Source organism: Geotrypetes seraphini, chromosome 16, assembly GCF_902459505.1.
Source record: "Geotrypetes seraphini chromosome 16, aGeoSer1.1, whole genome shotgun sequence".
NCBI classification, from domain to species: Eukaryota; Metazoa; Chordata; class Amphibia; order Gymnophiona; family Dermophiidae; genus Geotrypetes; species Geotrypetes seraphini.
This window is the reverse complement of record NC_047099.1, coordinates 14,614,369-14,630,969: the sequence shown is the minus strand read 5'-3', so window position 1 is coordinate 14,630,969 and position 16,601 is coordinate 14,614,369. Positions and strand designations below refer to the sequence as shown.

Here is a 16,601-nt window from a genome sequence, read left to right as displayed (position 1 = left end):
GAGTCATGGGATAGGTGACAAAGTTCAGTTGTGGATTAGGAAAATGGTTATTGGGTAGAAAAAAGAAGGTAGAATTAAATAGTTATGGACACAGTTAGGTATTGAGCCTTATACAATAGTGCAGTGGTTCCCAACCCTGTCCTGGAGGAACACCAGGCCAATTGGGTTTTCAGGCTAGCCCTAATGAATATGCATGAAGCAAATTTGCATGCCTATCACTTCCATCATATGCAAATCTCTCTCATGCATATTCATTAGGGCTAACCTGAAAACCCGATTGGCCTGGTGTTCCTCCAGGACAGGGTTGGGAATCACTGCAATAGAGTGCCATATATAGAATCTGGTAGAATGTGTATAAATAGGGTCCTTGATTATGTCCCACTCATGCTCTGTCCACTTGTATTCCCACAGCATTTACATGTTACATTAGCTTTGTGTGCCATTTTAGTTAGTGCTTGAGTCTTACTGGCACTTTTGTGAGCAAGCCTGCACATAAACACCTAAGTGCTTATTTTCTAGACATTTCCATATATTTTCAAGTGCAAAAGCTTATCACACTTTTATAAACAGGCTACAAATCCTTTCTTTAGCCATCAACTCCTTTGAAAACTGGCACCTAAGGTTGTAATTCAGAGAATAGTCACTTATTTTATTTCTTCTCATTTATTATTTACAGACAGGTAGGTTTTCAATTACGGTTGAAAACTCTTAAACAACCCAATGATCATTCCTAACAGATTCCACACTCAGAGAAAAAAAAAAGTAGAATTAAACAGTTTATTGACCTATAATGGGCTGTGCACAAAAGAACACTGGAAGGCAAATCAATCAATATCGCCAGAATATTAAAAATAAAGAGTCACACTTCCTTTCACAAAAATAATCAATTTCAACATGATTCAGCAGGCTACTGGAGGCCAATGCAGCACATTCAAAGGTGACAATATAAAATTGTATTTGTTAGAAACACCTGGAGGGGCATAATCGAAAGGGACGTCTAAGCCGGCCCATGTCCCACCCAACTTCCGCTCTCGACACTCCTCCCGAAACGCCCCGTTTAGCTTTGGTCATTTAGCGGCACTATGTAGGCCTAGGTCATTTAGAAATATGTCCAAAACTCATTTTTATTATCGGCACTTGGACACATTTGGGAATTGTTCGTCCAAGTGCCGACTTAGGCCGGTTTTTGGACATTTTTCTCTTTCGGTTATGAGCCCCTTAACATTTTAGCTGAACAAATTTGTACAGTTGGTACAAGCAACAATAGATACTTTGAAGCCCTGAAATAAAGAATGTTATATGAAGGAATACACATGGACTCCGCCATTTAACATCTGCTGAGCATGAATGAGGGGAGGGTGAGGATAAGGTGGGAGTAGTAGAGGAGGGTGTGGAAAGGGAATGGTTAAATGTGGATAGTTGGTAACAGACAGAGTAGGACTGGGATTGGAGAACAAGGAGGGGGGAGTTAGGAGTAGGTAAAGTAAGGGAAGTTTTTTGTGGGCTTGATTCAGGGAGGGTAGGCTGGGAGGTGGGATGGATGGGAGAATTGTCCCACCCTGGTAGGCTTGAAGCATATTCATTGGGGAAATCCTGAAAACCCGACTGGATTGCGGCCCTCTAGAAGGGACTTTGAAATCCCTAGCTTGAGGCATACATGAGAGTTGGGCTAAGGGTCATGGCTTGCAGGGATCAGAAAGGAGGAGATGGTGGTTAAAGACATGAGCCGGGTTCAAAGAATATGTTGGACATGAGTGTAATACCACCTCATGAATGTTTGATTAGTTGAGCTAGATTTTGTAAACAGAGCCTTAGTTAGGCATCACTAGGTACCCTAATTGATGCCACCTAGTGACTCCTAACTAAAATCAGTGCCTAACCTAAATTAAATCAATTAGCTTAAATAGTGTGGTAATTGACCAAGCCATTGAAGTAAATTGAATGATTTATTTATAAAAAAAAATAAAATTAAAAGTTAAGTGCGAAATTCCGCATACCTAAATGGATGCACCTTCCAGCGCCTATCAATGCCTACCCGAAAGGTAGGTGTTAGTTAGGGCTGAAAAATAGGCACGGTTGATTTAAGGCATGCAAGTTAGGCCTGGACAAACCTGCTCTAATAAATTAGCACATATCTTCAGAATGCTTTGCGACATCTATGCACACCTAGGCACCATTAGGTGGGATTGCATATGCAGCACCTAGCATACCGAGTGGAGAATATAATTTAAGCACTGCTGGAATCTGGCCCTAAGGGTCTCCTATTGAGTATCCCTAACCATACCCTCTCCAAAGGTCATCAGGCTCCCACCTTCTTAGGCTCCCACCATCTCTGGCGTAACCCCCACCTTCTGTAATGCACTCCCTGAAAGACTTTGCTTAACACAGGACAATGGGACTCATTTCCAGACACATTGTAGGCGCTGCTCAGCATGGTTATCAATCAACCACTAGGAGCCATTTATAAAATCACACCTAGTGGCACTCCATCAGGTCAGCTTTTCACGCTCGTAATTTGGCGGCACCTATGGCAGATGCCTAACAACCATGCCTATTCTCCACCCATAACCATGCCTACTTTTTCAGATAGGTGTCATTACATATCCTTAGATGTGGGAGGGTACCTTCACTTAGACATTGCTAGGCATCCTAAGAGTTTGGCACGGAACGCTTAAATTGTTTAACTAATCTTTTTTTTTTTTTTTGATTGGCTGAAAATCAGTGCGGTCAATTACCAGTTAAAAAAAAAAGTGGTGTGAATCCCAAACGTAGGTGTCCTTTTTATAATATTGCTCACAGTGTTCTGTACATTATTATGGGACTTGTAAGTTTAACAGATTCTTTTACTAAACTACAGAAGAGCTTCTTACTGTGGGCTGGTGACATAAATGCTCTGATGATCATTCATTTCCTATGAGCATCGGAGCATTTACCTTAAGAAAAGCCTTACTGGGTCAGACCAATGGTCCATCAAGCCCAGTAGCCCATTCTCATGGTGGCCAATCCAGGTCACTAGTACCTGGCCAAAACCAAAGGAGTAGCAACATTCCATACTACCAATCCAGGGCAAGCAGAGGCTTTCCCCATGTCTTAATAACAGACTATGGACTTTTCCTTAAAACCAGCAATGCTATCCACTTTTACCACTACCTCTGGCAACGTGTTCCAGAGCTTAACTATTCTCTGAGTGAAAAAATATTCCCTCCTATTTGGTTTTAAAAGTATTTCCCTGTAACTTCATCGAGTGTCCCCTCGTCTTTGTCATTTTTGACGGAGTGAAAAATTGATCCACTTGGACCCGTTCTACTCCACTCAGGATTTGGTAGACTTCGATCATATCTCCCCTCAGCCGTCTCTTTTCCAAACTGAAGAGCCCTAACCTAAACAAAATCCAGGAGCCAATAATAAAGACTTGTGTTAAAAATCTGTGTGAAAAGAAAAACTCCACAAGTTGTTCTCTTCTATAATGTCACATCATCATATCTTAGCATTAGTATATGCCAAGAATGTATACCAATGTGTAATAATAAATAGTGCTCAGTCACCAACCAAAAGTGTCATAAAAATGCCAGCACTGGTTGCAAGAAAGGGACCATCATAGCACTAAGAAGTCCCTTTTTCCGTCCTCCAAATAGATCAAAGTATATCAAATAAGTAAACAATACTTATCTGAAAGCAGTGTGAACTTGCTGACAGTCATGCTGGACATGAAAAATTTATCTAATCCAAATGCTGTGTCTTGTGACACTTTTGGTTGGTGACTGAGCACTATTTATTATTACACATTGGAATACATTCTTGGCATATACTAATGCTAAGATATGATGATGTGACATTATAGAAGAGAACAACTTGTGGAGCCTCACCTAACTTTTCCAGCCAGCAGTAAGAAGCTCTTTCATGGTTTAATGCAACCAAGCATAAGGAATCAGGAGAAAGTGTGACTCTTCATCCACTCTTAAATGTACCAAATGTTCAGAAGCTATTTCCATAGATATTATAATCCTTCGTTCTCAACACCCTTGTTTTGCATTATCTAACTGTCCTCCTAAACTTATTGACACCATGTTTGTGATAGCTCTTATGCACATTTTGAAAAATTGGAAGTCACCCGCACTATTAGACTACACCTTCTGGTGGAACTCCTTGAGCATGTACCACAAATTCGAATCATATGCATATGAAAAGAACATGATATCCCGTTATTCTACAAATTTGATGCGAAATAAATCACCTTGGTTATTCTTAGACTAGCTTTATAGCCCGTTACATTAACGGGTGCTAGAATATGTGTGTGTATGTGTCCGTCTTTATTTCTTTCTCTCTCTCTGTCTCCTTAGCCACTTTCTGTATTTCTGTCTTTCTTTCTTTTGGCTGTCCACCACCCCCCTTGCGTGTTCCCCCTGTCCATTCTCCCTTCCTTTTACCTCCCCTGTGTCCACCACCACCCCTTCACTGCTCCCCTTAACCAGCAGCAGCCCTTCTCCGTTTGTTTTACCTCCCCCCTGTCCATCAGCACCTCTTCCTGTTCCCCCTGTCCAGCAGTAGGCCTCCCTTCCTTTTTTCCCCCCTGTCCATCAGCACCTCTTCCTGTTCCCCCTGTCCAGCAATAAGCCTCCCTTTCTTTCCCCCCCGTCCATCAGCACCTCTTCCTGCTCCCCCTGTCCAGCAGTAGGCCTCTCTTCCTCCCCCCCCCCGTCCATCAGCACCTCTTCCTGCTCCCCCTGTCCAGCAGTAGGCCTCCCTTCCTTTTTTCCCCCCTGTCCATCAGCACCTCTTCCTGCTCCCCCCCTGTCCAGCAGTAGGCCTCCCTTCCTTTCCCCCCCCTGTCCATCAGCACCTCTTCCTGCTCCCTCTGTCCAGCAGTAGGCCTCCCTTCCTTTTTCCTCCCCTGTCCATCAGTACCTCTTCCTGCTCCCCCCCTGTCCAGCTGTAGGCCTCCCTTCCTTTCCACCCCTGTCCATCAGCACCTCTTCCTGCTCCCCCCCTGTCCAGCAGTAGGCCTCCCTTCCTTTCCCCCCCTGTCCATCAGCACCTCTTCCTGCTCCCCCCCCTGTCCAGCAGTAGGCCTCCCTTCCTTTCCCCCCCTGTCCATCAGCACCTCTTCCTGCTCCCTCTGTCCAGCAGTAGGCCTCCCTTCCTTTTTCCTCCCCTGTCCATCAGTACCTCTTCCTGCTCTCCCTGTCCACCAGTAGGCCTCCCTTTCTTTTCCCCTCCCCTTTCCAACAGCACCTCTTCGTGCTCCCCTTGTCCAGCAGTAGGCCTCCCTTCCTTTCCTCCCCTTTCTCTATCCCCCCAACAGTCCAGCATCTCTGTATTTACCATCAACCAAGCATCTCCCCTCTGTCTCCTCCTGTCAGCCGCTGCCATGGTGTTCAGCTCCGGCGCGTTGCTCAAAGGCGCCGTCTTCTGATATCGTTTAGATTTTTACATGTCACCGCTGAGCTGGAGGCAGTGGCAGCGCCGCTTTCCCTCTCAGCGGGCCGGTTTTTTTTTTAAATTTGAAAGTCGCCGCCGCTGCTGCAGCTCCTCTCTCGATCCTGGTGCAGTTCGAGAGAGGAGCCGTTACGATGCACAGTGAGAGCCGGGGTTGAGGAAGGCCGCCGCAGCTATGTAAGTTTTTTTTAAAATTTGAAAGCCGCCGTCGCCGCCGCAGCCTGGGCCGCGCATGCGCACTCGTATTTTCGTGAGCCCTCCTCCCCTCCCCTCCCCCTTTCCCTTCCCGCGGTCCGTTTGGCTGCGGTCCGGCCTGTGGAGGCGATTGACTGGTGACGTACAACTCGCGCATGCGCACTAAAAAAAACGGGACATCTCAGGGAACACAAGTTTCAAGTTTATTAGGATTTTATATACCGCCTATGAAGGTTATCTAAGCGGTTTTTACAATCAGGTACTCAAGCATTTTCCCTATCTGTCCCGGTGGGCTCACAATCTATCTAACGTACCTGGGGCTATGGAGGATTAAGTGACTTGCCCAGGGTCACAAGGAGCAGCGCAGGGTTTGAACCCACAACCCCAGGGTGCTGAGGCTGTAGATCCAACTACTGCGCCACACACTCCTAACACGATTTTTTTAGTGCGCATGTGCGTCTACCATTTTATTATATTAGATTCATATGTTCATTCTACCTTGTAGATACTTTTGCCTCTCTCTCTTTCTCTCTCTTTTTCTCTCTCTCTTTCTTCATCTCTCTTTTTTCTTTTTACTTCATCCTCTTTGCTTCTCTATCCTCTCTATTTCTTTTCTTAGCAGTTTCAAATACTCTGAATTCTTCTTACTAATCTATTATATGCAAATGACTGCAATTATGATTTCTTTTGTTCTACATCACTATTTCTTATTCAATTTTTATGTATTTGAACTGCTTTCTGTATATTACTTATAATATTCAATAAAATTATTGAACTCAAAAAAAAAAAAAAGAAATAACAAACTTGATAGTCACACAAACGGAGTAACACAAGCTGCACATATTGTAACAAGACTTCCTTATCCAATCCTACCCTAGCTAATATATATTCGTGAACTCTTTTAAGTTCAAGTGCAACTTTCTTTAAATTAGTCCCCTTATTTCCTATCCTATTCCAAAGTGTTTCACCTTTGCTTGCACCTTATGCTGTCTTTTAAGACGTTCTATTACATATTATATTGACAATTTAAGTAGCATACTATGCCATATTGTGTACTGCTATTTGACTATTTTATTGCAGTAATTAGCTGAATCTTATGTTCACCTTACTTTTGCTGTGCCCTGAGTGATTCTTTTTTCAAGAAGTGATAAATAAATCCTAGTAAATTAAATATGTCTGTGTCTAAGCACAAACACACATGCTTTCATTGCCAGCATTTGAATCCTTTCTTGCTGCCTCACATTGGAAGCTTCTTATGGAATAGACCCCTTAACGTTTACATTTAGGGCTCCTTTTACGAAGGTGCGCTAGTGGTTTTAGCACACGCTTAGCGAGCACTACACGCTAATGCCTCCATAAAGCTGGCATTAGTATTTTCCATGTAGCACGGGGTGAGCACTCGCTAATCTTCAGCGCGCGCTAAAAACGCTAGCGCACTTTCATAAAAGGAGCCCTTAGTCATGCATTTAGTTTTACATTTAGACTTATGAATTTAACACTCGCAGATTTAGATAGGAAACATAAGAATAGCTTTACTGGGACAGACCAATGGTCCATCTAGTCCAGTAGACCATCTTCATGGTGGCCAATTCAGGTCACTAATACTTAGCAAAAGCCCAAATAATAGAACCTTTGGGATCACTTGATCCATACAATTGCTTTCAGCAGAAACATTTTCGAAGGGCCTTTTTAACATCCTTGTTTTTCAGGCTGTAAATTAGAGGATTAAACATTGGAATTAATGTATTATACAATATGGAAATAATTTTGCTTTGGTTCAATGATTGCACAGATGACGGTCTCAAGTACAAACACATCAAAGTCAAATAGAAGAGACATACAACGGTGAGGTGAGAGGAACAGGTGGAGAAGGCTTTACGTCTCCCCTCTTTGGAACGGATCCTCAGGATGGTGGAGATGATGTAGATGTAAGATGTGAGGGTTGAGATAAAGCAAGGAAATGCTATAAGAGCTGCCACAATATAAACTGCACATTCAACAGATGAGGTGCTGGTGCAAGAGAGTTTTAGTAATGCTGATAAATCACAGAAGAAGTGATTAATCTCATTGGAGTGGCAAAAAGAGAACTGAAGAATAAAACTAAAATAAGATGAAGGTATCAGAAACCCTAAGATCCATGTTCCTGTGCAAATGAGGATACAAACTTTCTGATTCATAATCAAATGGTATGATAGGGGTTGACATACTGCAGCATAACGATCAAAGGCCATGACTGTAAGAATTATAATTTCTGTGGTGGCCAGAGCCAGAAAGAAATACATTTGTGTGAAGCACCCATTCATTGAAATATGATGAGTTTTTCTTAGAAGGATATCCAGCAGCTTGGGAAGAGAGACTGAGGTGCAAGAGATATCAAGAAAGGATAAGTTACTGAGGAAAAAGTACATGGGGGTTTGCAAGCGAGAGTCCAGGCACACAATGATGATAATAGTGAGATTCCCCATTAGGATGATCAGGTAAATCAATAGAAGCAGAAAGAAAAGAGGTACCTGCAGCTCTGGAAATTCAGGAAACCCCAAAATGATAAATTCTGTCACTGTGGTCAAATTTGCCTTTTCCATTGAATTCTAAGTTTAAAACACCAATAAGTCATTCATTCAGTTTCATCTGTGAAGAGCCTTGTTGGAAAATCATAAAAATAAATTGCTTAATTTCTTACCTTTCAATAAACAGGAGAGTTTGTTTCATCTGAAATCTGGAAACCTGCATTAAGACCTGGATATTTATTCTTGCTGTAGGTCCATTTGGGAAGCGATCCCAGAAGGTGAATATGTGAAATGAAGGAGGAAATACCTAATTTTCTGTGCTTTGTTACCTAGTGAAATTGTACAGTAAATGAAAATAGACAGGAAAACCCTAATGGCTCATTCAGTTTGTACAGTTGCGATTCATGTAGTTGAGGAAATAAGTGGTTTGAAATTTTCATTAGCAACCCAGCACTTATTCACCTTCTACATCTTTCTTATCTGACCTTGCTAATACTCAGTAGCGTACTAAGGGGGGGGGCGGGGGGGGGAAGTCTGCCCCGGGTGCCAGCCCTGAGGGGGGTGCTCCCAGCCTTGCTGTTCAGTCCCCCCAACCCCCGAAGGACCGCTTGCCCCCCTGGCCTCCCTGCACCACCTATGAAGCAGCCCGCAGCGGGATCACGATGTCAGCGATCCCTGAGCTGCTTCGGCGCTGCTTCTTGCACCACGGTCCCGCCCCTCCACTCCTCTGATGTCAGAGAAGGGGCGGGACCGCGGCGGAGGAAGCAGCTCCGAAGCAGCGAAGGGATCGCTGACATCGTGATCTCGCTGCGGGCTGATTCAGGTGGTGCAGGGAGGCCAGGGGGCGAGCGGTCCTTCGGGGGGGGGCTGAACTCAAGGCCGGGAGCACCCCCTCAGGGCCTGATTCAGGTGGTACAGGGAGGCCATTGGGGGGTGAGCGGTCCTTTGGGGTGGGGCGGGCAGGCAGGCTGGCAGGCAGGCCTTCAAGGGGGAGGGAGGGGTGACAGGCAGGAAGGCCTTCAAGGTGGGGGGGACAGGCAGGCCTTCAAAGGGAAGACAGGCAGGCAGACCTTCAAAGGGGGGACAGGCCTTCAAGGGGAGGGTCAGGCAGGCAGGCAGGCTTTCAAGGGAGGGACAGGCCTTCAAGATGGGGAGACAGGCAGGCTTCAAGGGGGGGATAGGCCTTCAAAGGGATCAGGCAGGCAGGCCTTCAGGGGGGGACAGGCAGGCAGGCAGGCCTTCAAGGGGGGTGCGGGTCTTTAAGGGGGTGCAGGCCTTCGGAGGAGGGGTGCAGGCCTTCAGGGGGAGGGTGCAGGCCTTCGGGGGGGAGTGCAAGCCTTCAGGGGTGGGATGCAGACCTTTAAGGGAGGGACAGGCCTTCAGGGAGGGGGGCCCTGGTGTAGAAATACACGGAGGGAATGAGGGGGTTCAAAGAGATGCACATATACCGGACTTTGGTGGGAAGAAATAATGGGTCTGAAAATAGAGAAGAGGGGGAGATGATGGACCATAGTTTTTAGAGAGGGAAGGAACAGAAAGGGAGAGAAGTTGGACACAAGGGATGGTGTGGAGGGGGGATAGAGATACTGGATAGGAGGGTAGTTGTGAAAAGAAAGGGAGAGATGGTGGACCCTGGGGTGGTAGGGAAGGAGGGAGAGATGCTGGATGAAAGGGTAGTTAAGAAAAGATAGATCTGTGGAGGGAGATGAAAAAAGGATAGATGCCAGACCTCCTGAGGAGGGAAGGGAAATGAAGAGGACAGATGGATGGTTAGCATGCAGAAAGAAGGAAGAAGGAGATCCTGGCAAGCAAGTTATCAGAAGACAACCAGAGCCTTGGACCAATAAGATTTGAAAAATAACCAGACAAAAAAAGGTAGAAAAACTAATTTTATTTTCTGTTTTGTGATTACAATATGTCAGATTTGAAATGTGTATCCTGCCAGAGCTGGTGTTAGACCACAAACGTGAGCTAGGATTTAACAGAGAGAAAAAGTCCTTTTTGTTTCTTTATTTTATTTACACCACAGCGCCAGTGTGGTTAGGAGAAGCCAAAGGGGGGTGAAAAAGCTATAAAATAAACCCACCAGGATGTTTAAAAAAAAACAAAAAAAACACCCAATTGGGCAGGAAAGTTGAATCAAAAAACCAATTCAATAGGCTGAATCGAATCGAAATTTTTCTTTTTCTTGAATTGGGCAGCACTAGTTTGCACTACTGTCTTAGACTTTAGGACCTGGGATTGGAGAGAGATGGCATCCTCAGTACTTTATAATGCAAGTGAAACGAGGATTTGGTCAGACTTTTGAAGGGTCTGCAGAAGAAAAATATTGTATAGGCCGGGGACATGAGATAGCAGGAAACGGGAACTTTTCTTCCTTCTATTTTTGTGAATGGCAAGGCTGAGGATGTCAGAGAGTTCAATTAAAATATGTGCTTTATAAGAAAATATAATAATGTGTTTTATAAAGTTTATAAGCATTGCTGGCCTACCCGTTGAGGTGTTCCTAATGGTGGTGGTGGTGGCGGCAGCGTATCAATGTGTTGAGAGGAAGAGGTGGTCTGGGAAATTCTGCTGAGCAAACTCTGGGCCCATTTCCACCCCCCAGTTAGTCCACTCAACTCAACAGGTTCACACACTGAGTGGGTCTTTGGGTGTTGTGCCTGGGTAGTTGTTTTGGGATCTCTTCTAGTGGTTTGTCAGTATCTCCTTGTGGTCCAAGGAAGGAAACTTTGTTAACCTTAGAATTGACCTTCAGAATATGTTTGTAACAGCGCTGCTTGTGTGGCCTTAGACTATGTAGTGATTGAAAGAAAAAAACAGATCTTTGCACATTTTTGCACTATATGGTGGGTGTATGAGGAGATTCACATTTCCTGCACAGCTAAGTCCTTGTGAAGGTACCTTGTTCTTTCTGTATTTGACATCTAGCAAGGTTTCTGTTTGGAAGGAAAGAACTAAGCTTAAAAATGAAGTGGCCAGAAGTTATGGTAAAAGCAGATAGCATTGCTGATTTTAAGAAAGGTTTGGACAAATTCCTGGAGGAAAAGTCCATAGTCTGTTATTAAGACATGGGGGAAGTGTCTGCTTGCCCTGGATCGGTGGCATGGAATGTTGCTACTCTTTGGGTTTTGACCAGGTACTAATGACCTGGATTGGTTACTATGAGAATGGGCTACTGGGCATGATGGACCATTGGTCTGACCCAGTTAGGCTATTCTTATGTTATGTTCTCATCTCTAGGGGCCTTTGGTTTCACTTCTTATTTTAATGTATTTTTTTTCTGGGAACTTATCAGTGTTTTTTATAATGGGAACAAAAATGGAAGAGAATTAATGTGTGTGGAATGGGGGGGGGGTAACTAATTTCTTCGGCTAAATAATTAAATCCACCTCAACCAGACATAGGAGAACTCACACACCATTCACACACCCTCCAACCAAAAACGTCAAAAGAAAAAAACTGTTCGACAACCTCCTAACACTCGACCCCCAACTCTACAACCCATTGACCTTGACCACAGACTACAAAACCTTCAAAAAAGAAATAAAAACCCTTCTATTCAAAAACACATAAAACCGAACTAACACAATCAGAATTGTCCCAAGCATCACCTGCAACTACTCCATATGTACTTCTCATGTCATGACAATTCAGACATAATTTATGGTTACATATATGAGGTTCAATAAAAGAAAATTTTCAGTGCCTGTTTCTATTATGACCATTTATTTTTCATGATTATTACAAAAAATATTTTTTTACATGGGGGTGTGTCAAAAAAATGATGGGCCCCGGGTGCCACATACCCTAGGTACGCCACTGCTAATACTGTCCATATACTTCTGAAGCATGTTCACAATTTGTGTTACAATGATTATGTCTATCATTGTTGGAAAGAGGTCACATCTATCTTTCAACTATGTTTCTTTCAAGAGCTACTATTTATGCTAAAGCCTTTTAAAAATATGGTTCTGTAAAACATTTTTGATTATATATGGGATCTTTAGAAAACATATTTAAAGGTTAAATTGGCTCTTATTAAATTAGATTAAAAATGTTGAGGGGAATCAGCTGTTGTGTACTTGAGCAATAGGCATGTGCAGGATCAGAGTTTGACTGGAACATGGACAGTGTCCCCATTTGCCTGTATACTTTATGAAATGAGTATACACATACAAACATTATATACTAATGTTGATTTGTGAGGCAGCATCGGGTCTACACTTTAAATTTAGGTGTAATTCCCATTGGATATGTGCAAACTTTTTATAAAGATACATAGGTGCCCATGAGGTCAATTTTCAATTAGATGTTTAAGTCTGAATTTGTATGTTTGCTACAAAATATTCAAAGTTGGAGGCAGAGAAATGTTAATTTTTCAATGGGACGTCCAAATAATTTTTTTCCAAAAATTGTCTACTTGAGCACCTTGGCCGTAAAAATGTCTAAACCGCCAGTATGTCTATCTTTGACATTTTTGACTGAACCACGCCGAGGATACAGACTTAAGACCAGTGAGGAAGCTGAAGAAGGAGAAATCTGCAGTCGTCGTGGGAGACTCAATCCTGAGAGAAGTGGACAGTCACGTAGCAGGAGGGAGAGAGGATCGGCTAGTGACCTGTCTCCCAGGAGCAAGAACGAAGGACATCACCGACAGAATCGAGAGGATCCTGGATGGCGCGGAAACAGAAGAGACAGCAGTGATAATCCACGGGGAACCAATGATGTCAACAGGAGAAATTACAGCAGGACTACGCTAATTGAACAGTTCAAGATCCTAGGAAGGAAACTGAAGCTGAGGACACAGAAGATAGCATTCTCAGAGATTCTGCCAGTACCGAGGGCAGACGTGAAGAGGCAGACCGAGCTACAAGCAATAAACGCTTGGTTGAGGAGATGGTGCGAAGAAGAAGGATTCCTTTTTGTAAGAAACTGGACAACTTTTTGGGGGAAGAACAAGCTCTTCAGGAGGGACGGACTACACCTGAGCAAGGCAGGAACGAGACTGCTAGCAAACAGCGTCAAGAGAGGAATTGAGCAGGCTTTAAACTGAGAAGAAGGGGAAAGCCGATAGTCGACCTGACGTCGACGGTTCGGACAAGAGTATCCAAAGAAGATACTGAGCGGGAAAAATGCTGGGAACAGGCAAGAGACGAACAACAGAAGCTGTTGACCAACAAAAAGGGCAAACAGATAAAATTAGAGGAACAGGAGAGATCAGGAAATCAGGTTGCAGACGAAAAAGATACACCAAAAAATGAGGAAGAAAGGAACAGAAAAGACACACCAAAAAATGAGGAAGAAAGGAACAGAAATGAGGGACTGGCAGCCCAAATAGGGGATGGTAAGAGGAGCAAAACACATGTAAAACCAGCAGAGAAAAGAAAAGACCAGGACTTAAATTGCTTGTACGCTAATGCAAGGAGCCTAAAGACCAAAATGGGAGAATTAGAAGCCATAGCCAAAAAAGAAAACCTAGACATCATTGGAATCACGGAAACATGGTGGAATGAGGATAACCAATGGGATGAAGTGCTGCCAGGGTACAAACTCTATAGAAGAGACAGGACCCAGAAGAAGGGTGGAGGAATAGCACTATACATAAAAGACACCATTCCCTCGTCCGGAGTGGATATAGAACCAAAGGCGGAAGGACTGGAGTCATTATGGGTCAAATTACCAGGAAAAAGTGGCTTTGACATAAGATTGGGTCTATACTATCGTCCACCTGGACAAACGGAAGCAAACGACAAAGATCTGGCAGCAGAATTGAGGCGGGAAGGCAACAACAGGAATGTGACAGTAATGAGAGATTTTAACTACCCCAGGATAAACTGGAATATTGGAAACTCAAACTGTGCGAGGGAAACAGAATTCTTAGAGGCTGTGAGGGACTGCTTTATGGATCAGCTTGTCAAGGAACCAACAAGAGGATATGCCACTCTTGACCTAATCCTCAACGGAATAGGGGGACCTGCAAAAGAAGTGGAAGTAGTAGGACCACTAGGAAACAGAGATCACAACATGATCCAGTACAAATTAGGAGTAAATACAGCAAAAGGGAAGAGAACCACAGTGACAACGTTCAACTTCAAGAAAGGGAACTATGATGCTATGAGAGCAATGGTAAGAAAAAAACTTAGAAACAGCTCAAGGAAAACAGAAACTGTAGAGCAAGCCTGGTCTCTATTCAAGGGCACAGTGCAAGAAGCACAACATATGTACATCCCCAGATTTAGAAAAGGGTGCAAAAAAAACCGAACAAAAGACCCCGCATGGATAAACAATGAGGTGAAGAAAGCGATAGGAGACAAGAAAAAATCATTCCGGAAATGGAAAAAGGACCAAACTGGGGAAAACTGGAATGAACACAGGAAACGCCAAAGAGAATGTCATCAAGTGGTTAGGAGAGCGAAAAGAGAATATGAAGAGAGACTGGCCAGGGAGGCAAAAAACTTCAAATCATTCTTCAGATATGTTAAGGGGAAGAAACCAGTGAGGGAGGAAGTAGGACCGTTGGATGATGGAGACAAAAAGGGAGTGATAAAGGAGCAAAAAGAGGTAGCCGACAGGTTAAACAAATTCTTCTCGTCAGTCTTCACAAGCGAGGACACATCCAGTGTACCGGAACCCGACGTGATCTTCCATGATGACCAAGAAGAAAAACTGTCAGCAATAGAGGTGAGCCATGAGGATGTCCTCCAACAGATAGATAGATTGAAAAGCGACAAATCACCAGGCCCGGACGGAATCCACCCTAGGGTACTAAAAGAACTAAGAAATGAGATAGCGGGAATACTCCAACGCGTTTGCAACCTATCCTTGAAAACTGGAGAGATTCCGGAGGACTGGAAGATAGCAAATGTTACACCTATCTTTAAATAGGGGTCAAGAGGAGACCCGGGAAACTATAGGCCAGTAAGTTTGACATCGGTTCCAGGCAAGATGCTAGAAGCACTGATAAAGGACAGCATCTGTGAGCACATCGAAAAAAATGGGCTGATGAAAGCGAGCCAACATGGCTTCTGCAAGGGAAGATCGTGCCAAACAAACTTACTGCACTTCTTTGAGGGGGTAAACAGCCAGTTGGACAAAGGGGAACCTGTAGACATCATTTACCTTGACTTCCAAAAGGCCTTTGACAAGGTACCCCATGAGCGGCTACTTAGGAAGCTGTGGAACCACGGGGTGGAAGGGGAAGTACACAGAAGGATCAAACACTGGTTGGCAGGCAGGAGACAGAGGGTTGGAGTGAAGGGTCACTACTCGGGCTGGAGGAAAGTCACGAGCGGAGTTCCGCAGGGGTCTGTACTTGGACCGCTGCTGTTCAATATATTTATTAATGACCTGGAAACGGGGACAAAATGTGAAGTTATAAAATTTGCGGACGACACTAAACTCTGTAGAAGGGTTAGAACTATGGAAGAGTGTGAGGACCTACAAAGGGACCTAAACAAACTGGAGGAGTGGGCGAATAAATGGCAGATGAAATTCAATGTAGGGAAATGCAAGGTCATGCATATAGGGAGAAAGAACCCGATGTTCAGCTACCAAATGGGGGGATTAGTATTAGAGGGAAGTAACCTTGAAAGAGATTTGGGTGTACTGGTGGATACAACAATGAAATCAACAGCGCAATGTGCAGCAGCCGCGAAGAAGGCAAACAGAATGTTGGGTATTATTAAAAATGGTATTAAGACCAGAACAAAAGAAGTCATCCTGCCGTTGTATCGGGCAATGGTGCGCCCGCACCTGGAGTACTGTGTTCAGTATTGGTCACCGTACCTTAAGAAGGATATGGCAATACTTGAGAGGGTCCAGAGGAGAGCGACACGAATGATTAAGGGCATGGAAAACCTTTCATACACTGAAAGATTGGAGAGGCTGGAGCTCTTCTCCCTGGAAAAGCGGAGACTCAGAAGAGACATGATAGAAACCTACAAAATCATGAAGGGCATAGAGTAAGAGGGCATTCGGAAAAATTGGAAGGGGATAGATTCAAAACAAATGCTAGGAAGTTTTTCTTTACTCAGCGGGTGGTGGACACCTGGAATGCGCTTCCAGAGGACGTAATAGGGCAGAGTACGGTACTGGGGTTTAAGAAAGGATTGGACAATTTCCTGTTGGAAAAGGGGATAGAGGGGTATAGATAGAGGATTACTGCACAGGTCCTGGACCTGTTGGGCCGCCGCGTGAGCGGACTGCTGGGCACGATGGACCTCAGGTCTGACCCGGCAGAGGCATTGCTTATGTTCTTATGTTCTTATGTTCTTATGCTTATAAAACTTTCCAAGTTAGGAATGTCCAAATCAACACTAAACTAAACTAAACCTTAAGTTTATATACCGCGTCATCTCCATGGAAGTGGAGCTCGACACGGTTTACAGGAATTAAAAACAAAGAAAGGAACTCCAATGGAAGGAAGGACGGCTTTGTAGACAGGAAGGAGAGAGGGGGAGG

General features: G+C 44.1%; 1 protein-coding gene across 1 annotated transcript; it reads right to left on the bottom strand.

The window, feature by feature from the left end:
- Window positions 1-7,292: 7,292 nt before the first annotated feature.
- Window positions 7,293-8,213, bottom strand: LOC117349709 (olfactory receptor 146-like). Its single transcript, XM_033923303.1, has one exon. It carries the CDS (start codon window positions 8,211-8,213, stop codon window positions 7,293-7,295), a length of 921 nt encoding a protein of 306 aa, XP_033779194.1.
- Between the last annotated feature and the right edge of the window lie 8,388 nt (window positions 8,214-16,601).